The 23,684-nt window shown below is 39.6% G+C and overlaps 1 protein-coding gene across 3 annotated transcripts in view; it reads right to left on the bottom strand.

The window, feature by feature from the left end:
- iqsec3a (IQ motif and Sec7 domain ArfGEF 3a) overlaps nt 1-23,684 on the bottom strand; it is a 121,448-nt gene that overhangs the window by 92,381 nt on the left and 5,383 nt on the right. For all 3 annotated transcript variants that reach the window (XM_063500387.1, XM_063500386.1, XM_063500388.1), the window contains exon 2: nt 5,249-5,329. In XM_063500387.1, the coding sequence (XP_063356457.1) occupies nt 5,249-5,329 (81 nt within the window). The remainder of the gene's footprint in view (nt 1-5,248; nt 5,330-23,684) is intronic.

The following is a 23,684-nucleotide window of genomic DNA, read 5'->3' as shown; positions in this document are numbered from 1 at the left end:
TAGTCTTTTCTGTGTGCGGTCTCTATGGTGGCTCTGTGTTTGGGACATCCCTGCTGCATTAGGCTGTCAGTCTGCCAGAAATTGCACAAATGCCTTTATAAGTTCTAGGTGACGATTATAATCAACACTGTCTAGCAATTTATTAAGCAGAGCAGAGTCCAGAAAGTTAGTGTACTGTCACTGATCTACTGGGAGTAGCAACACCACCCATGTACCTGCTGACAACAGAACAGAACAGCACTACTGTTAGCACCTTCTGCAAAAAATAATTAAACAAATAAATGAACAAATAGTTTGGAAGCAAGAGTGCAGATTCCCTGTAACATTTGTAACAAATGATTTTGGATATGATCCCAAACACTTGAGTAAACTTCACACTGTGGCATCAAAGTGTGAATATAAATGTATGCTCTGGGAGGGGTTTTTAAGAGGAAGTGCATACTGTTTTTTGTTGTGCTTCCATTCAGATCAAACCAATTGACTATAGGCTGCTGACTAGCTGAGATTTCAAGATTGGTATGCATTTGTAGTTACAGGCTTAGAGACTCAAATAAAACTCAATCATTGTACACACAGCAAATTCTACCTGCAGCTTGTCCATTGGGGATCTTTCCGAGTGCCATCTTCTGCTGTGCCTTTCTCTGTGCTGCAATATTCTAATAATCATGTTTTCCTTCCATTTATTAGGTTCCCGAGGCCCTGTGTGTTGACTACAGCACTTCTCAGTTCTGCTGGAAAGCAGAAAGTTAAGCTTAAGGTACCCTATGGGACTGTAAAAGTATCAACAGTACTCCCGAGTGCAAGTTTAGCACACTCCAACAAAAGATGGCTCACACTACTAATTGAAAGGCTGTGGCCATCCCTTCCAATCACCCCCTCCAATGACTGATTATATATCTGACTTTGTGACCCCGAATACAGATCACCTATCGTCTCTAAACCCTCTGGGGCCTCCTTAATGCATGGCAAGAGTGACCACACTGTCACAATGAATTTCCAGCCTCCTTAGAGTCCTCATTATATGTGACAGTAAAATCTTCACTTTCCTTTTCAGTTCTCAACTTTCCACTCATTTAAATGATGCTATATACACAGCATTGTGAATGCCTGTGTATTCCCTGCTTCCTGGCTAATCAGAAAAAAACTCCTTAGGTAAAGACGTGCACAAACCAAGAGCAAACAAAGCTTCAAATCAGTACAATTAGTTCTTATAGAGGCTCATGGTGCTGCCCTTTTCTAAGTTGACCCCTCTGACACAGAGGCTTGAATTACTCAGAGTAGAAAGAGCGGTGCTAATGAAACATCAATGATTGCACTTTGTCTGTCAGGTTTAGTGAGTGAACGAAGGCTTCATCCCGAAGCGGAGGCAATGCACAACGAGGCAATGAGTTGTCTTTTTTATATGTTAATGAGGTCTTTTCTGCTGTGAAACCCTTTTATCACTGAAGACAACTCGCTCTTGTTTCAGTATAGTCTGCACCATTTGCAGTTTGCATCAGATTTCACACTCCTCGTCAGAGTCATAACTCTGTCAAATCACGACAGACAGACATGACACCAATATTTTTAGATTAAATGTAATTTGTGATTTTCGATTATCTCTCATGTCATGCATACCATGAATAATCCTCCACAGAATGTCAGCTTGTACGCCCACTGCTTCATTGCCAATAAGTTCAAGCTGACCTTATTTGACATAATTGTATTGTTATTAATTTATCAAAAAGCCAAAAAACTCAAAGCTCAAGTAGCCCATAGTTAAACAAACATAATCGACACCATGAAGAATTAAGGTAGTTCTGAAGGCAAAATAAGATCCAACCCAATAGAAATAGGTGTAACTAATGAAGTGGTTGGTGAGTGCATATATGGCATGCTTCACCCTTAAGGATTATAAGTATGGAAAAAAAACAAGTAAGAAATCCAAGTGTTCAGTACAAGTGACATGGCAGCCTATTTTTAAGGATTTCTTTGCTGATCGCCAATGTTGTATGTTTTCCTGCATTTTATGCATTATGTCTAATCTATGCCATGTGTACCATAGTGAAATACTACTACAAACATGTATGTCAGCACACACAATAAGTGGTGCTCCTGGCATTAAATTCAAAATGAGCATCATCATCATCAAGACAGAGGTAAGTCAAAAATATAAGGATTATCTCCTAAAAGTTTCATGATTTCTGAATTACAGCCTTCCCTGATAGAGTTACAAACATATACTCATTAGCCAGTTTATTATTATGTCAAATATCTAATCAACCAATCACACGGCAGCAACTCAGTGTACTTAGGCAGGTAGGCTTGGACAAGACAACCTGCTCAAGAACAGGGAAGAAACGTCTTTTAAGTCACTTTGAACATTGCATGGTTTTTGGTAGCAGACGGGTTTCTCTGAGTATCTCAGAAACTGCTGATCGCCTGGGATTTCCCCACCCAATCATCTTTAAAGTCTGGAACTGTCTGAAAAAGAGAAAATATCCAGTAAAGTGGAAGCTATCTATGCAAAAATGCCCTGGTGATGTCAGAGGTCATCCTCCTTTGAGTTGACCCAAATAAACTCTCATTACAACCAAGGTATGGAGAAGAGCATCTGTAAACACACCCAATCTTGAAGCAGATAGGCTACGGCAACAGAAGAGCACCTTTGGGATGCGGTGGAATGAGAGATATACATTATGGATGTGCAGCCAGCAATTCTGGAGCTAAGTTGTAATGTTATCCTGTTAATATGGAGCAAACTGTCTGAGGAATATTTTCAGAAACTTGTTGAATCTATGCCACGAAGAATGTAGTCAGTTCTCAAGGAAAAAAAATATGTAACTCTGAATAGCACGGTGTAAAGAAAAACGAGTAAGAAATCAAAGTGTTCGTTACAAGTGATAGGGCAGTCTGTTATTATGGATGTCTTTGTTGATTAGATGGACAGTGTTGTATATTTTTCTGCATTACATGCATATTAATTAATCCATGATGTGTGTACCAAAGTGAAACGCAGCCACTCACACATGTACATCAGCACACACACACACACACAGACAGGGAGCTATGTTCTGATCACTGCCAAGCCGAAGCATGCAACATGATAAGAACTTCCTTTTTTCACATGAACACAGATGCAATACATGTGTCGACAAGGAGGCGCACCAGATTCCAACATGGGAAAGACCCTACTGTACACAGAGTATGTGTTATGGCAGTTTTACAAACACACTCAAGACTTCAGTTACATGGTAATATTCATACATGGCTCTTTTGAACTTAGTGTGACCACAGTGAAGAAACAAGCCCGAATGACGTGAGCATGAATGACGATGGATGCAATGAGGCGTGGGTGCCATGTGGAGTTATGTGATGCGAAGATGCCATGTGAGTAAATGATCGACCAATCACTGACAACAATGCGGACATATAGAAATCAACGACAACAGAATACAGCTTTCAAAAACAGATAAGACACAACAAGAAGAAACGAGAAAGGGCAAAACAAAACCACAAGCTGCTTTCCGTGTGGGCCCCAGAGAGTCCTGCTTTGAAGTGGTTTGCTTCAGATACTGGCACTGAGGGGAGGGGGTGTTTTGCAGGGACAGAGGGGTTGACAAGTTAGCAAAGACCTTCTGCTGTGCACTTTGCTTGTACCTTTTGCTAATGGCCCCAAAGCACAAAACAATCACAAAACACAACAGCCCCAAACACCCTCTATCAAGTAAAGTTCAAGCCGGTGAACTTGATCAATTCTGCTCTTTGAATTGCCCCACCCCTCACCAGTTTTAAACCCATGAGGGTCACTCCTGTGAACCTTTAATCCCTTCCAGTAGAATCACAGCATGTATTAAATAATAAAGGCTCTGAAGTGACTTTTGTAACAACAGATCCAGTACAAGATGTTGGGTTTCAGTAAGTCGGCAGGCTTTCTGAAGCCCATTTTTCTGCTTTGTCAAAACAGCAAATAAACCTTGTATAATATTCACAACTCTTCCTTCCTCTGCTTCTCAACTACACAGCCCTGAGAGGTATTTAGAGTGCGATTGTGTTGGTCTGCAGCCTTTTGCCACTTACTGTGTCCAGCACTGCAGGGGCTATGATTTGCTATCAATGGGCGTTTGCTTATCTGCTATTTTCTGCCAAGCTCAGACAATGCGGCAAAGCAATTCTGTGACACGTGCAGTCAACAACAAACAAACCATTTTGGGGCGGATGGCTTAATTGCTATTGATGTGCCTTGGCTAGATGAATATCATAATTTTCTTTCAAATTCTGGTGGTAGAGTGCACTTGGGGAAAATATAACCAGGAGGCACTGTCAATTTTGCTTGAAAGGGGCCAGATAATACCTTGTCAAAGCCTTTCATTAATTTTTTTGTTCCTACATGTCTAATTATATGTCTTAGAGACTGCCTGTACAACATTAAGTATTGATTATTATGCGTCCTCAAAACTGCCTAGCCAAAATAGTCCTACAAAAGTACAGTCATTACAGCAGCTAATTATTAGTTGCTGTGTTTTTTCATATTTCCCAGGACAGTGGGTGTAAATTACCCCATCAAACTGACTTCAGAGCTTTCAAATTACATGGAAAACTTGATTTAAATTAAAGAGCCTATTTGTAATTTACCACCAGTACTAAGTAACTGCATGGGCTAATCTGTCATAAAAAGATATCATCAGCATTATCATTCTGCTTTGCCTACTAAATCCAATGTAATATTTTCCCAGTTGTTCAGTTTTCGCAAGTACTTGACCATTGTCCAGAAAATGGGATGTTACTGATATAGATCGTATTACTGTGTTTCATTGTGTTTATCGCAGTAGCCTGACAAACATGGCACTAACAGTCGCTGGAAATAACAAATCGTATCCAGTGTATCTTAAATTCACTCAGGAAACAAGTTCAATCTCAACCACAACAAGACCCAAAACCCAAGCTGTTGTGACAAAGGACATTTAAAACCATGGGGAGTGACTCGCTCTCTGTGGCTCGGTGGCTATTTAAGATAGATGAGATCATGAAGGGGATGGAATGCACCTTGTCCTGGAAGAACCTGAAGCAGTTACAACCACTTCAACTTAGATACCACTGCTGGGGTACTTGTGTTGACTAGTGTAGCTAGGGCAGCACTGCTATAAACAGGATGCATGATACGTGGCTGCAATCAAAGTTGAACAAATAAATAAACTTAAATTAAAAAAAATTGAAAAGGGACAAAATAAACATTTGTGCAGATGTTACAAGGATGCAGTCATCTTACCTGGGAACACAGGCAGTGGAGGTCTCCCCCTCAGGAGCCTCTGGGGCTGGGCAGCAGAACTGGTGTAGTACTGTTGGGTTTCTGTGTGAAAAAAGAGTGGAAACAAAACAGACAATCATAGATTTTGTTTAAACTTTAGTTATTGTTTAAATGTAGAACAAAACACTATATATGACAGCAACTTTTTAATAGTGGCTTAGCCAGCGTGGCTAGTGGCTAAATCCCTATACACCATATATGTATAACACCATGAAAGTGTAGCAGAGTATTAAGGTTAGAGGATGAGGTTGGTGTACCTAGTTGCTAGTTGGGGTGTGAGCCCCACGTCCATCCTCTGTACTGTTCATGGTCTTAATGGGGTGAACTGTGTTATTTCCTTTACAAACATAGCTTGGTTAAAATGCATTAAAATGCATTATTTTTTATATGATTATAGTAATTGATATATATATATATTTATGTTTTTTGTTTGTTGATTTGTTTGTTAATATAGTTTAATGTCTCTTTCTTGTAGCTGTGTTTTAAGTGCTGCAAAGTTAGTTTGACATTACTTAGTATTTTTTTTGTTTAAATCTTTGTCTGCCTTCCTTTCTGACCAGCCAGTCATGAACTCATTTGACTGGTGGTTATACTATATAAAATAAGGCAGATAACCTTTGACCATGGTTGGATGGTATCACGTGAGAAACCTTTATAGTCAGGTGAATTTATCAGTCTCTAAAAGCCCACAAAAATGTTGACAACAGCTTGCAAACCCTACATTAAAAACTTTAATGTCTAAAAAAGTTTTTAAAAAATCCGGATGCTGTTTTAGAGAAGATAGACAGTGAATGCATTTTAATTTTCGACCGACATAGTGGTTAAAAGATCCCGTCAGTGTCTTATGATTTGCATCAAAATCTGTTTCCTGAGATCCTGAAGCCTGCATTTCCTCACTGCCCACTGGTTTTCCACTGTGGATTTCCCATTTTAGCTCATCACCTGATTAGTTTCCCACATACACATCTGCTTCCCATCAGTCATCAGCCCTGTGTCTCATAGCTGTAGTCCACCAGCACCTGCATATTTCCAGCTTCCTAGCTAATCAAATAAAACCAATGCCAGCGGGGGAAACAAGATACCAGCATGCACCCTGTTTCGCCTTATTCAACTCCTTGCAGTCCTTACAACCAGAAATGTCTGCTTTGTCTGTGTTTCAGAGTCACTCTCTAAGATACTGCTTTACTCAACCCAAGCTCAGTGTTGCTACAGAGTTTATTTATGGGGAGACTTTCAGGATTACCCTAGCATGAAATCACTGTGCTAGCATTGGTTAGGATGGCAATCTGAAGACAGCAGTGGCCTGAATTTGAGGCACTGACAGCTGACAGTGTGATTTTCAGCAGTCCACTAGCACTGAACTGCAATGAAGACTGATGTCTTTGGCCAAAATTGAGTCAATATAGTTTGAATGTTGGTATAAGCACTCATTCACTTTCTCAGGCTTTTACAGTATTCACAATTGCTAAATATTAATTTGTTTATGGGACATTTTTCTTCCTTTTTATTAAAAAAATACAAATAAATTATAAATGCATTTCACAGGTGGCTTTGTGTGGCTAGTTTGGTTATGCCAACAATCTCAGATATATTAACTCTGTCGTGAACAGCTTATTTAGCCTGAAACAAGCATTTCATAACAGGCTTACAGAGTTGAAAGTTAGCATACTGTCACATCATGTGATGTCTGATGGTGGGAAGGAACCTTCTTTACATTGTACTGAATGCATATATTCACAATGTTACAGCAAACTGGGCATATTATAAGAGTGCCACTGTATGTTTAAGTCATTGTTCTATGTTGTGAACAAAAGCCTAACTTTTTAATGCAGTATGCATTTTTCTTTTGAATTGAATTATAGCCCTGCAAATACTTACTCAGTCATTTTATACTCCATTTATTAAAATAGGCACTTTTTCTAAAAAAAAAATTGATGGTGGCGGGCCATGCTGAAAAATATATTACTTGCACTTCCTGACCTTGCTCCTTGTCGTTTGTGCAAAATGGCCACAAACCTGTTAATGTCAACTGTGCAGCAATTTGTTTTCGGAGAAGTCTAATTTGTTTAAGCGTAGTTAGTCGCACAGTGGCATTTTAAATTATGTTTGGCAAGCAAAGCAAAAAAGTAGTGCTCAAAAGAGGAAAGCTAGAAGAGAGCAGGATGTAAATGACTTTGATGAGCAAAAGGCCCCAAAACTGGAGTTCTTATAAGTGAGTAGTTTGTTTTTCTGTTTTTGTAAATGACTGAAACACTGTTATCATTTATATGTGGAAATTATGCACTCATACTGAAATATGTGTGTGTGTGATATATCTGGAAGCTGGTCCACGGGAAAAAAATTACTCAATGATATATTCTGTAAATGAGTTTGGATGTTATAAGGTGATCTTTCCAGTCACTTTTCTCTTTTGTTTCAAGCTTATTGACATTACAGTTGTCTTTATGTTACTTTAGTGAGAGAATGTGAGATGCTGTGTTTGCTCTTGTACAACAATATCTGCCCCGGAGCCTAACACAGGATTGTTACACTGTATCTATAATGTGAGTAAAGATGGTATTTGTTCAGTGCTCTGGGCCCTATTCCAGGAAGCAGGTTCAGCAAACTCTGAGTCTACAACTGACAACTTTGAGTTTTCAGTTCAAGAACAGCTGATCAGATTAAGTTCAATCAGCTCTGAGCATGTTCACCCTGAGTTAAGTGCATGAATGAGTAGAGACACCAAGCCATTAGTGAGTGTCACCAAGATTACGAGATTACATACAATTTTTGTACGAGCTTCAAACTAGCTGCTGAGCAAGACTTTTTTTGTCAAAGGACTTTGCTAACATCCACAACGAAATGAAGCATTACTACATAGAGCAACGCAGTTATGTCCATTATGGTAGTTCTGCCACATATTTTCCTGCAGGGCATCACAGTTAGCTCCTTTTATAGCAAAGAAAGGCAAGCACAGGAATCTGAGAGTGGATGAGTGATAAAAGAGATCCCTGCAAGCTCCTCAGAATTCCTAGATAAAGATGAGGAAATCATATTAAGGTAGCACGGCGAGTCAGTGAGCGTGGAACGAGGAAAGGGGAGGAGGGTGTGGAGAATATGGTTTAAAAGATGTGTATGCTGACAGAAATGATCAAATCAATTTAAAATAGCATGTATGAAATAAACAACCAGGGAAAAGAATATATCATTCCTCATCCAAAACATATTGCAGTGTTTGGATTTTTCTTTTAATCTTAGTAACATATTTATTTTAGGAAATTCAACTCAAGATTAAAAACATTACTTAGGTGAAAAACTATCTAATGATGTTTCATTTTAATAATTGTCCCCCATATCCTTTTCCATTCTTGCCTGTTTAGAGGTAACACAGGAGAGATGTCCACAGAAGCACAGAGTTGATATTTTGAATAAATCAGCACCATGGACAGAGACAGACCAGGCAACTGCGTCTCTGGGAAAAAAAACATCTATTCTCAACTCAACTGAAGTTTCTGAAAAGTAATCCCAGATGAAAAAAGTGCAGAAAAAAATTGTTCAGTTGTTTACAGAGCAATACAATGGGTGCAACAAACGGTTGTTTTCATTTTAAAAAAGTGCGCTCAGAGAGCGCAACGCCCCCAGAAGGGCAAAGACTATACTTCAACTTTGATGCTTTATGATGTTTATACTACAACATGCTGATGTTAGCATTGTTCATTTCACTGAATATCTGATGTTTAATGATAATAAAAGGATTCTGATTCTTATTCAAATCTAGTGTAGTATATTTTGTGTGATGTTGTGTGGCGTCATACTGAGAGAAAAAAAACTGTGTACAACACTCTTGATATGTTTTCTTTTTCAAGGCGAATGCTGACCTTTGCTTCCAACAGTGACGACAAAGATCAAATGCTTAAAGAATCTAGGTAGCTGTTACCAGGGTCTACAGTCACACAGCATTTAAAAATGATATCTTGAAAGCTGTGGACACTGGACTGCTAACAAACAGACAAACAAACAAATAATCAGAACCGATTACATATTCCCTCTCTTTGTCTTCACAATGATATTAAATTGCAAAAGAAATAATAATAAATTCCTGCTGACACTTTCAGTTTTGTTTTGTTTTTTCTAGTTCAAAACCAGGATGGCCATGGCGTGTTCCTTTTTTAACGGGTGAGAACAATTAATTGATTATCATAATAGCAGAAATTTTTGTCTTCTACCAACAGACTATAAGAGTCAGGCCATGCACTTCAAACTAATGCATTAGCAGGTTGGGCTGTGAAATGGTAAAATACTCCTCTCAGAACAAAGAGTTCTCATAAAGTTTTAGTAGAAAGACTGATTAGATCATTTGTCTTTAAAGCCGCTGACCAAGAACTCACTGTGTAAAAGTGCTTTTATTATACTAATACTGTGAAATTTTCCACTATTAGCAGTTCATCAAAACCTCTAAGAGAAAGAAATACAATTGACAGGACAGTGAAAGTGTGGCTCCAGCAAGTCTACTGATAATGCATCAAGGCAAGACATTCCCCTCCTTTGCTGGAACAGTCAATGGCCCTACAGTCATAGATGAAGGCAATACTGGCTTATAGTGAGGACAGAGCAAGGACTTAAAATTTTAATGTCAAAAAGCTTTGAGGGCATTTGCTTTTCTTTCTTCCTCAGTTTGCAGTTCTCTTTCAAAGTGGAAGCTACTTCACATTGTCCACATTCCTGACTTCCAGTCTCCATCATCCATCTCTTACTCCAATACCCCCCACACCCACATCTACCCCCATTCCGCTCCTTTCCTTCTGTCCTTTTAACACTTGGTTTCCATCACTCTCGATGACTCTCCATCCCCCTGTTCTGGGCGCGTTGAGCTAAAGAAGAATTTGCACAATTACTCTTGCTGTCAGAGGGTGTCACTGGTAAAAAGAGCAACCGGCCTTCCGTATGCCTTGTCGCATCCCTTGACCCAGGACACAGGGAAGGACAGAGAGATGAGAATCAAGACATAAAGGTGAGAAAGCAAGGCCAACATTTACAACAGCAACAATCCCTCAATCCCTTATTACAGCATACTAGTCTTTTGATCACTGACTGGAATCACAAGGAGACCTGTACGCCCTCTTCCAAACGTCCTTCAAGAGCATGACTACAGGCTCAACTTAGGAGTACTTCAGTCTGTTCCCTGTGAAGTGCCTTTGTGAAGTGCAATAGTTGCACACATTAAACAGCATCCTTGGGAAAAAAATTAATAATCATTTTTGGACTTTCCCAAAACGGCTCAGCCATGAAAGCACAGATTGTTGTACTGCTTGTGCTCCATAAAGTCAAGAAAAAAGAAGTGGAGACAGGGCCTCAAAAAAGCAAGGCTGGGGTGGAGTGGCAGTGGGGTGGGGGGACACAACAATAGCAGGCAGTACAGGGAGGGTATGACAGCAAATTAATTTCCATTGTTAATGGCTCCTCTAATTGTGTTCGCCTTAACGAGCATGACACCGCTGTGGCCGATTTTAATAGGTCCAGAACACAGGCGGTCTCAGAGGGGACACAGATTAGTAAGAGTGCTGGAACAGCAGAGCCACTTGTTCACATAGATAAAGGTTTTATATTCTGAAGGTCCATTAAAAAAATTATATGCACTTTGATAGTCACAATTCAGACGGGTTACATTAATGTTTAATTAACCTAATAAAATCTGTTTATCACTTTTGTACTATGACATTTTCAAAAAGAGCAAATCTTTTTTATTAAGAGTCGCACAAACAATGGCTGGCATGTCTTCACTTCTTGCATTTATGGCCAAATTGCATTAATTTTCTAACTAATGCTTATGCGCATTGTTGGCAAGAGTAAGATGAAAACAGTGTATGTATATGCTTGAAATGAAGTTGGAACCAGCTGCTTGCCTTAACACAATGTTGTGAATGGGTGGAGGGGGGAAGTTATCTGCCTCTGTCCAAAACAAGCAGCAACCTCTGGTGCTGAAAATTTAAGCCAGAGCCAAAATGTGCATTTTTACTAATGACCACTAGAGGCTGACCTGACTTTCCAGCAGAAATTACCATTTTTACAACCTTGCAAAGAGCAGCATGGTGGTGTGGGGGCTTCGGTTTCCTCCCACAGTCCAAAAAAACATGTTTTTTGGGTTAACTGTTTATTTTAAATTGGCCATGGGTGTGGATGTGAGACTGAATGGTATCTCTTTGTGCTAGCCTTGCGGCAAAATGTTGACCTGACCAGGGTGCATACCTTGCCTCTTGCCTGATGACAGCTGGGACAGGCTCCTGTGTGACCCTGAACTGGATAAGTGGAAGTAAATATACGGATGAACGGCAAACCCAAAAAACCCAAGATATTTTGGTGTTTTTAAAAGGCTAGTTTGACTAACGGTGACCCCATGAAGCACTGAGTGACACCATAAAACATTTTACCTTAACACTTTCATAACAGCTGTCTTAAATAAACGAATTGGTAGTTGAATACAATTAAATTTATTGTTACAATGTTTCTAAATCATTAACAAATATGGGTATTTGTCATTCGTGCACAAATATCATTATCTTATGAATTATTTCATTGTGGATCAGTGAGCCCCTTCTTAGTCAGTTCCCATAGTTTCAACTACCATGATTCAGTCAAGCTGCTAGCTTGGTTTCTTTTACCATTAGCCTTTGACACATACAGCTTAGTGAGGACAAGATCACTCCAGATTTATCATAATTCAATGCAGAAAAAGATGTTTTGGTGCCTGAACCTAGTTGAACACCTAAAGAAAGCCAAAGATTTTTTTTAAGTGAATGAGTTAAACAGGAAGTCTTATTATTTAAGCCATGACCATCTCAAGTGCCTATGTGATCGTTCTATCATAAACATAATTTACTACTTTATTGTAGTCATTGCTGTAATGTTTATGTTTATGTTTTTGACTTTGTGTCCCGATCGGTTCATGTACAGATGCAGGTAATAAACTCTAGAAAAACAACAGCCACAGCATGTGTGAGGCAGATCAGTTATCTCTGATGTGTGCACAGACACAGTCACATCTATATCCACGCAGAGGCAGACTGTTTCGATACTCTTAGGACACATACTCTTGATTTCACATAATTTGGGGGGGAAACACTGCACATGAAGGTAATGTGGGATGGAAAGAGGACGAACTCTTTTTATCTTTTAAAGCACATTTCCTTTCATTCATTTATCTATCTCTGCCTGCTTTGATCTCTGGCTCCTCACAGTTTTCTCTCCATTACTTTTACCATCTCTCTGCTCAGTTTTACTATCGCCTCCATCTTTCCAAAACAGCTTGCAAGCTTTTTATAACCGTTCTGGTTTATGAGGGGACTTCTAAAAGGGACGACTGCGCAAGAGAGATAGCACATATCTGACCCTGCGTACAAGTTAACTATGGCACCATATATCCTGAATCTATTCATGGTGGAAACAAGTTGCACTGATATGACAACACTAGCAGCTATAATTTCCTAATTAATCTCTATCTGTCTACGGTTGATGGCAATCCACTCACTCCCATGTTTAGGCTTAAGTGAAAATTTCCTCTACAAGACATCAACAGGACTTCTTCTCCACGCGTTTGAATTAGAACATTTGCAAGACTGCAAATCCTTGCCTCTAGTTTTGTACACACACACACTCACACACACCACCGGCAAGTAGCGGACTGTTTGATCAATGCGGGCACTGAAGATTAAACTGAACTCGCATGACCTGCTTTCTGATCTTCCACACCAATGACTCAGTTCCCCCCCTCATGGCCTGAGCTCACTAATACCACCTATAAAAAATCTATAAGCTTTTATAAGCTCTTCCACACACTGGCTCTGTGTGAGGGAGAGCGCAATTTGCGCACAGCAGTATCATTGTATTTTGTTTTAACTTGTGGTGTCTAATGTGTTTGTCGATGCGCTCCTCCCAGTGTTGAATCCAGCTTTACTGTGTCAATAGCTCTCTGGCTGAAGGCTCAAGGCGGAAAAAAAACCTGCATGCGCTGAAATGATACACTTCACAGCGAAGTGGTGGTGGTCTGTGTGTATAGGGGGGGGGGGAGGTAGATCAAAGCATGTGATAACTGATAGATTAGGTTTCGCACAGCATGTCCTGGCAGTCTGGAAATAACATATTAGGCAGAGTCTGCCTCTGAAGGCCAAACATGGTAAATACAAAAAGAATTAACCTTGGGGGGAGATATTAAGGCTAGCCGAAGACTTTTAGTTAGCTTTAAAGGGGATTAATTTCTGTTTTTTGACATTATTTTACACTGTGACATAAATGGATTTAAAATTCAAGGTGAAATCTATATGAAGCAACAAAAAAAATCTATATAAAGCACATTCATGATGTGTTCCATTGAAAAAAAAAGGCTTTAAAGCCAAGCAGCTCTGTCAGTGCTTCACACAGAAGGGAAAAAAAGAGAAAACACTGGTACTCTGCACCGCCATAGCGATCCTCTCAGCCCTTGAGATTAATTTAGGTTGGCTAATATATTATATGCATTTCGCAAGTCAGCTCATCCTGTGGCAGTATTATTGGAAGCACTTTGATCATGTTAAATAAAAAATAGAGACCCAAAATGTTTTTGCAATACTTCACCTCCATTTGGCAAATTGGCAGCCGCTCTAAGTGCTAGTTTATCACCGTGTTTTACAGGCTACAAGTGTGTAAGGCTTTCTGTGACGAATAAATTCAACACACATACCCAGTGCTTGCATCTGGGGGTGTGTTGGGGCATTAAAATTAAACATGATAGTGCAGTGGATTATTAGCAGGAAACTATCCTTAAACTAAAGCAGGCATCTATTATGAGTAACGCAGTGATCTCACTCTTCCTCTCTCTCTCTTTCTCACACACACACACCTTAAAGCCTGCTATATTAATTCCTCTACACATACAGACAGTGAATTAAAAAAAATCCCTGAAAGGTTTACGTCAGCATGGACTTATGGGCTCTCCCAAGCGGCTTAGCTCGCCTTCTTTAAACGGAAAGAGCTGGAGATGGACGAGAAAAGCAAGTCCAATTTTTCCAAGATGAAGCTAACAAAGGAGTTGGAAAAACATTCCATCCGCATATTCAGGCCCTCAAACAAGAATAAAAACCTCCAGGATTTTAGCTTTATATATACACTCTCTCTGTGTGATCATAGCCTATGTGATTTCCAGCATTTGACAGTAAACCAGTTCACTCTAAAGCTTTGCGTTTATGCCAAAACAAACCTCCAGTTGGTGGGAACCAAGCTTCCGAATGTGATGAGTAATAATCTTTGTCTGAACACTGAGCCCATTTGAAAGCTTCATTTGAATATAAACCAGGTTTTTCATGGTGTGTTGTCAGTTTGGGCATATTTTAGCAGCGACATGAGTTATGTACAAGGAAAAAAGATGTACGAAATATCAACAGCAAATGTCAAGTTTTGATATCACACCCCCTGAAATCAAAGCACTTTCCAGGCTCTCGACATTTTATGCTCTATTTTAACTTCACTCCCAGCTGTTGGTCCCTCTTCAATAAAACCTAAAAACCTTCTGATGAATAGAGGCACACCCAGTAGAGCATGAGAGAGCCCTTTCGACGAACAGGAGTGAACCACTTTCCAGAGTGCACGCTTGTCAAAGAGAGCTCCATCTCAGCGAAGATTGACACTGAGCTGGATTTATGTCATCTGGAGATGTTTGTGTGAGAAATGTTGTTCTTTAGCCAAATTTCATGCCACACTAAGACAGTCCTATGTGGCTTTTACTGCCAGAGAACACACAGGCTTGTAACCGCAAACCAGAAACTAGTTCATCTTAGAGCAAAATGGACCTGAATCAGCTGCTTCTTAGGCTTGAAAGCAAACGTTGAAGTTCTAAAAGTAGCATATGCAAAAAGGAAGACAAATTAATGGGGTGAACAAATGTGCACCTGCAAGTGTGAATAATGTAGTCTCACAATTGTAAAGTCTCTGAGTGCCACGTGTATCTTGATTATGTCACCATGAACTTATCGCTGCCTGAAATGCCCGTATGTGTGAGTAAAAGAAAAATTCCCATTCTTAGAATCACCTAAGTGCCTCAAATTGGACATCTCTTACATCTCATCTTGACAAAGCTTAATCTTCCTACAGAATGTAGGAAGAGTTATATCTCATTAACTACTATGCAAAGTCTTGAGCTACCCATCATTTCTTTATATTTTGCTTCTAAGGAGCCCCTTTTTTAAGTGGTCTTGAGCAATAGTTCTCCAGGCTTCTTGAAGGACATTTCAAAGCTCTTCTTGGGGTTTTGGCAGCTTTTGATCCATTCTCTGTCAAGATGATCCCACACTGCTTCAATAATATTGAGGTCCAGGCTCTGGGGTGGCTAACCCATGACTCATACTGTAGTATTCTATTGTGTGCTTTTCAATCCACGTATGCTTTAACAGTACTGACTTTGTGTTTGAGATTAAGATTAAACTGAAAAATTAAGCCACTGCCATTTACACAGATGGCTGCGGATACTCACTGTTGTCCTTCTTACCTGATTTTCTCTATACTAATTGATGACAATTTGAATCAAAAATGTCAAATTTGTATTCATCACTCCATAAGAACCTGGGACTGGTTTTCAACCCTGTTCTTGTGTAATCTTTTGTAATCTCTTGTAAGCTTTTCCTAATAATGAGGGTCCACATGCATCTATCAGGTCCTGTGTCAGCTCTTTGCTGGGTTTTTTCTATTTCTTTTTAGTTAGATACTTTTTTTTAGACAGACTCCTCCTGGTTTTGTCTTTGACTTGGCCAATTCCCTTGTATTTCAGAGGAATTACTTCACACCATGCTGAGTTTTGATCTAATAGCTCTTTGGGAATCACTTTTTGGGGGTAGCAATGCTATTTTATGCCCATCAAACACGTTTTTGTGACTGGCTGCGACTAACACAATGACCTAAAATTTAGGTCATTGGAAGGAAGAAATCCAGAAACAAGCAATGGATCGAAGAAATTACAAGAAAGCTTGCCTAAGAGAGTTCAGGTTGTGTAAAAAGGTGGTCATACCAAATATTGACAGTAAAGGCTGTTAGAATTATACTAACATAGTTCCTGCTTCCTTATATACTACATTTCCATAGGCTTGCACAAGTTTCAGCAAATTGCTCCACCTATTTCTCATTTTTGCATTTTATTTGGTTGACTCCTTTTATAGCAAATCATAAATCAATTTTCAAAATCAATTATGGACACAACTGATTTTGCTAGACTGAACTCTTTTGTCAGCCTGAATAAATGAAAAAATTGACAGATTCTCAGGCGCAATGCTAAATATGACAGAAAGACATTTCATTTCTCTGTCTCTCATGAAAGCAGCATTTTTTACTTATTTTTTTATTTATTTCCATTGCCGTCCATCTGACCTCCAGCTGGCGCCTCCACTATCGAGCCATTTTAGCAGCTCATATCGAGCATCAAACTGCACCGTATTGCTGCGGGGCCATCTGCTGAAGACTTGGCAGCGGGTCAGATTTTACAGATATTTTCCACACTTCATGCTGATGCTATCAAAGTGACATGGCTGTCATATCTGCAGATTTAATGCTGATGAGGAAAATGCCATGTAACAGATCAGCAGCAGTAGCTTTATATTTTCTGCGGATGTAGCTTAACTTATTCTCATGGATACATTCAGACAGCATTTGTGCTTTGGGATTTTCGCATAATTTGTACATTGTGTTTGTACGGTGGGGAAAATGAAGGCGTGGAAGCTCGGATCTCACATATATGACTCATACAGCATCCGTGTCCTGATTACCTCATTAGCTCGTTTTTAGGATTTGCTCCAAGTCGAAGCATCCAAAGACAACATCGTCTCCTCCCTATGGGACTGTGTACCTGATGATGTAATACTGGCGTCAAAGGGTTGACAGACAGGCGTTGATGATGTAACCACAGTGCAGGGGAAGGACAGAGTGCTTTTATGGTCGTACAAATGTGCGCACAGGCTATGATGGCTATGAAATATCACAGATCACAGCTGATACAAGTCACAAACGTTTTAGCAGCTATAAATTCTAAAAGCTTCATAAGTGAAAAGTCAAATAAATCAGGTGAAAAAATTGCACCTACAGCTGCAATAAATAATGCAAATGAGTGAATATGTGATTAAATTATTACCTGAATGAAAGTATTTCCTGTATATTTTTTCTACTACACAGCACAATAAATCATGGGTGAGGCTTGGTGGATCCGTTGAGAAGACCAGGAAAGGCGATTGGACATGCAGTGCCTGTTCCGATCAAGTCCAGAGTGCCTCGCAGGCTTAGGTGGATGGCTTTGAACATTACTCTGGCTCGTAAAGTTAACCATACCTGACATTTCCTTAGGCTAGCGTGCGCTTGTCCACAAGTGTTTGTGTGCGTGTAGCTGTGCGAGTATCTAATGCTGTACGGAGATTATGTTGGATAGAGAGCAACGGCCGATAAACGAACTGCAGTAATGTTCAGATTAAACAAAGTTTAAAAGGCAGGAAATGCATATGTTTCATACTTCATATTATGAATAAAATAAAAAAATATATAGCCCCTGTAAACATTTCCCTTTACTGCATCTTCCCTGTTATCTGTGTGCATCATCCTTAATCAATCTATATATCTATCTATATTTCTCATATTGCTTCTTTTTTTGCTTTTACTTTTTTGCTGAACTCCTCGTCTCATTTTTCTATTCCGTGCCTCCTTGTCTCGGGTAACCTCCATCCTCCCGCAGTGACACGGACATCAATCCCACACGCCATCTTGAAGGATGTCTCAATTCTGGAAATGCATCTAGAGGAGAGAGGACTGAGGGCAGAGGAGGCTTGCTGGGTGAGCTATGATTGAAGATGCACAGGTTTATCCTTTGCAAAATCATTTTTTACCCTCAACATATAAAAGAAGCGTAACACACAGCTGGACAATAAACACTCTGTAGTAGCACAAGTGGATCATATATATCTTTAGTTCTTTAACTAAATCTCACTACTGGACTCAAGAATGACACAAAAATAAATATTTTGTTAAAACTGTTCACCTCCAACACAACCCCATAATTTAACTGCTCGCCTAGGCTCGTTCGGACACACACGCCGATGCAGACGAGTGCACGTGGTGCTAAACAATCACAATTGTCTGTCGAGGGATTTTCTCTGCTAAGCTTTCGGGAGGTGAAATCTCTGTGACAGATGGGAGGACATTTTTCCACAACTGCTTTTACTTTCAAAGAACATTTTCAGGAGCTCACTGACCACTCGCAGACATGCCACAGCGCTGTCTGCCCTTGAGGAATTCCAGCATCTTAGCATGAAGGGCAAACACTAGAGCAGCACAGATTTAAATGAAGCATAACGTTGAAGACATTTAGAAGTGTTACGCTATGGTCAACAGATTTTTAAAACACTGCATATGTTAGCAGCTGTTAACTGACGCCTAAAAGCACATTTTAAGTTGAACGATAACACAGATTGCAATGGATTTTAAGGAGATTTCTTTTAAAAGCAAGCCACAAGGCATGTATTAGTGCTACTCTAATGACATCTGCACATCACTTATTTTCTTAGCTCCACTATAAAAAAAATAGTTTTAAATCATACGATTGGTAGGCAGCTGCTAAAGAGGCCAGCTCTTTGAAATATTATATGATTGTAGATTTTGTTAATGTACCATTAACATAATAAAAGTTATCGCAGTGATGAGAAAGCACAGATTTCAGAAGCAACTGATATTGATGCAAGCTTTGGTTACTTCATGACGTTATCTGTTTACAATATGCGATGGGACTGAGTGACACCAGATGATAACACTGATGGCATTTCCATTTGCAAACACAACTCTGAAATATGTAGATTGCATACTAATGGCGCGCGTGCACTCTGCTGATTGCTCATTAGGCCTGCTGTTCATTTGCATGGAGAAGAAATGAAATGCATCCATCAGATGTGTGAATAATTTACCTCCAACCATGAAGGCGGCAACTTGCTGCGCAGCTAGTGTAACATGACAAACTACAAAAACATGTCAAAATCCTGGGCAGAGCCACATTGTGGGTGTGCAATATTTACTAATGGAATGAAATGTCATATGAGGCATCTGGATGCGTCAAGAACGAGAACGGCACGTCTGTCTTTCAGCGAGTCGGCGTGTTGCCTGGGAAACAGTTGGAAGCCATGTTCAGGAAAAAAAAGAACAAGAAAAAGAACGGCTGAGCCAAAGTTTTTCATTTTGATTGATTAGGGAGCACGCAGATAGAGGACAATGAAAGGAAACTGTTTTGCACTTCAGCCTTGAGGAAAGTGGGACAACATTTGGGCTCCTCAGCCCTATGGGGCTTCTCAGTATGTGTTATGCAATTGTTTTGCCCCTGTTTTATTTTTTAATCTGTCCAATTATTTAGCCTGTCTGTCATTCTGGGGGTTTTTTTGTACACTGTTGTACTATGTGCCACATTATCACCCCTCTCACTGTAGCTTGAAACAAAACACCTGGCATCACCTGGAACGCAGTCAAAATCACCATTAATCAAACCTGACATATACAGTTACTGAACGGATCAAGTTTTTAGCTTGTACTGAAAAAATGGTTTCAGATTTTTCTGTGTAAAATAAATTAATTAATACATTTCTGCAAAAAAATCCAGGAAAACCTGTACAGTAACATATTGTTTTTGTGGTATAATACAGTTTCTTTTCTTTTTCAGAAAAAGTCACGCTTGAGTATCTCTTTTGCTTGAGTCCACATCAAACTCATCTGTGCACGATCATTTTTCATCCATTCCCAGAGTCAATGTAATGATACGAACTGGGCACCACCAGGATGACAGTTATGTACTGGAGAGTGCAAAAACTCCTACTAAATGTTTAACATCACACTGCAGTTCAGTTTTACAATATTTATATTGAGCAAATACATAACAGAGGTCATCTCAACTCTACTTTAAAAGTAGTGCATAAGTCATATTGGTCACAGTTATTTTTGTGAAAAGGAACATTTTCACAGGACTCTATGCAGGTCTGTTAACAGGCATAACAGTTAACATGCTAACTGAGGTCTGTAGAGTCAGAGATGTAGCTCTAGGGGTTTTTTTCTCTCATTTTTTTCTCTATACAGTCCTGTGAAAAACTAAGTACACCCCATAAAATTCAATAAGTTGTAGAACCAACTTTAGTTGCAGTACCTTCAAGTAATCATTTTTCTGCATGAATTTTTCAGTCTCTCATATCAAAATGTTGTGGAGGAATTTTTGCCCCTTTTCTGCGACATTGCTTTAGTTCATCGAGATTTGTGGGCTTTCATTTTAGCATTTCAGATTTAGATCTTGTCACGGGGTGCCGAGGCAGGCCGTGTGTGGATAGTTACGGACCCAAGATGCAGACTGCGTAGTAGTGAGTGAGCTTTATTTACAAAGGGTGAAGTACAACACAAAAGAAAGAGTGGCGAGAAGCAGAACCGAAAACACTCTAAACTGGGAAAACTAAAACTTAACACAAAACCAGAACACGAACGAGGGTACCTTGCAGGGAGAATGACCAGGAAGACGGAGGAACAGACACAGAATGACGGAGGGGAATAACACAGACGAACCAGCAATGAGGACGAGGTAACACACACTATAAATACACACGCCAGGAATCAGGGGATGGGAAACAGGAGGGGAACACACCTGGAAGACATCACAGCTGACGAGGCAGGGGGAAACGTAAACAGAACACTGACATAAGACACAGACCTTCACAATAAAACAGGAACTTACGCATGCAAGGACACAGACTAAGAAACGCGGACTTAACACAGGAATACATGGGCAGAACCGAATAAACACTAAACAGAGGAAGAACAGAACCAAAATCACAATAGAAAACACAAAACGCTGGGTCAAAAGGACCCAGGATCATGACAGATCTGGACTTTTACTGAGTCATTGCAGCACCTTTTTTAGACATTCTGTTGTAAATTTGCTAGTGTGTTTGTTGTGTTCATTGTCCTGTTGCAGGACAACAGCTTGTCCCAAACTGGGTTTCAACTTAGTGAAAGGCACAAAACCTCCTTGCTTACAGTTGGTTTGAGGTGTTTATGCTGAATTACTGTGGCACAGTGCATTATTGTGAAATATCTCCATGTTGGTCTCATCTGTAAAAGGACATTGATCCAGAAGTCTCTTGGTTTTTTTGCAATTTCTTTGACCATTGCACGGCCCACCATGGGACATCCACTTCTTGGTGTGCTGCTAACATGCATCTAAATCCTCCAAACCAGCAAACTGCCAAAACTTCTGCTCTCATAGAGGTGCTCACATTTGCTCAACGACAATCAGCTACATTCGATTAAGGGTGTACTTAGTACACCCTTAGTACTTAAAAGAACTGCATAGAGTCCTGCACTAACTGTGTTAATACATTATTGTCAGTGGGTAGTGTGTCACCATAACAAAGACCCCTTTACCAATTAAGAAAAGATAAGAAACCTAATGCATTAATAAGAACATACGGTTAAGACCCTGTTCACCAGGAAAGGTATAGAGGAAAGTATTTTTCATATATTATATTTATATTCATGGCACTTTAATGTAATGTTGATGGAAATCACAGACAGAGTAGGGACTCTAAATCAATAGTATGATGGCAACCAAATATTATGTTCTATACAACACAGTAATGTAACAGTTTTACGGTAATAAACCATTTGACACTGACAAATGCAACTGCCAGTAATTTGTTTTCATTTAAGTACTGAATTTGTTACAGAGAAAAATTGAACTGAAACTCTTTTAAAGGTGAATGTTTTCAGTCAATTATGCGAGCACAACAGAACTGATCAATTTCCCTGTGCTTCTCATCACACTTGTGAAGAGAACTGCCCATTCCATTAACTGTAATTTTATTTTATACCATTTGCAGAGTATGAGCAGTGCTGTCCTATTTATTTGCACTCAGTACAATATAATTCAATTTAAATTCAGCCACAGTTACAACTAAATTGGATCAAACCAGCACTGTAGACCAACAGTCCAGTGTCCGGCGAGGCAAATCCTAAAGAAGTTACACTCTGGATTACTACACATATCCACACACTGAAATAAATGTAAAGGCTTTGATATGTATCCCGTATATCTCAGAAAACAGCACTTTATGTAATTTTCTTACACCCTAACGCAAAAACAGTCACAATCCTAAATACATATGCACACATGAGTGAACACGGTTGGATTACAGACAGCTGGGACAGTCTTTCGACCCGCTCAACTTGTGCATGAAAACAGCTAATATTCTACCAGTGAGTCAGGAATCACCCCGCAGCTACATCCTCAGAGAAATGAAGCAATTTAAAAGCACTACGCACCAAATGTGATATTCATGATTTGGATTCCAGCAGCAGCAGTCACCCTGTCATAACCGAACAGACATGATTCCCATACAGAGAGGTGAGGGGGAAGTAGAGTAAAGAGCTCCAGTAATGGTACAAAGGGAAAAGGCAAGAGAAAGGGGGCTGAGAGAGAGAGAGCGAGAGAGCAAGAAATAGAAAGGACCATTTACCTCCTAAAATCCATCATCCACCCATCTACTTCTCTTGGAATCACTCCCACTGTTGTTTTCCAATACACAAACATGCTTAGAAGCAGTATTACTTTTCTGTCAGGCTCCAGAGACAGGAAATGGTTGTTCTTGAATCATAAATATATATTTTGCCATTTACCACCACTGGCTTTGAACTAGTCACATCACTTTTTGTGCCAAGGTTTTTGGTCTAGAAACTTGGGCAATCACAGAAGTGCAGAAGTGGAGCTACAATGAATACAGGTTGTATCACTCACAGAAGTTGAAGTTACGCGACTTCACTGAACCATTTTAAGCAATCTTTAAATCTTTTTTTTTTAATTAATTAATTTATTTTTTGCACTACAAAATTAATTTTCTTGTCATTTTAATCTTCAGGGGATTTTTTTTAATCACCTACTGGGTAAAGAACCCATAACTAAATTTGTATAAGCTGCTGAAGTGAAAACTGGATGCATGCAATAAGAGCAAGCAAACACTCAAACATCCTGAACACATTTTGCTCCAGCTCTATCCTGATAGAAAAAATAAACCAGCACTGACAAGTGGTAAGTTGAGATGCAAAGGTATCCAACATTTATTACGCCTAAAAGAAGATTTGCTGCTAATGTAGTGTTTTTCTAGTCTTCTTGACCACTCAAAACACTCTTTCACTGCAAGCTACATTCACAGACACACTTCCTAAGGACCCTTTGGCAAGCAGGCTGATTGAACCCCCAACTTTCCAAATAAGGGATGATCTGCTCAGTCTCCTGTGACACAATCACCCCAGAAGCATTCAGCATTCATCAATTTAAACACTCATTGTCACATATCTTTAGCAGTCTCTTTGGCTCTTAACCTTGTGTTGGTTGCACAGTGCTCCT

The sequence above is a fragment of the Pelmatolapia mariae genome, linkage group LG17, assembly GCF_036321145.2.
Source record: "Pelmatolapia mariae isolate MD_Pm_ZW linkage group LG17, Pm_UMD_F_2, whole genome shotgun sequence".
Taxonomy (NCBI): Eukaryota; Metazoa; Chordata; class Actinopteri; order Cichliformes; family Cichlidae; genus Pelmatolapia; species Pelmatolapia mariae.
Note: the sequence above shows the minus strand (reverse complement) of the source record. Positions and strands in the feature narration are given on the sequence as shown.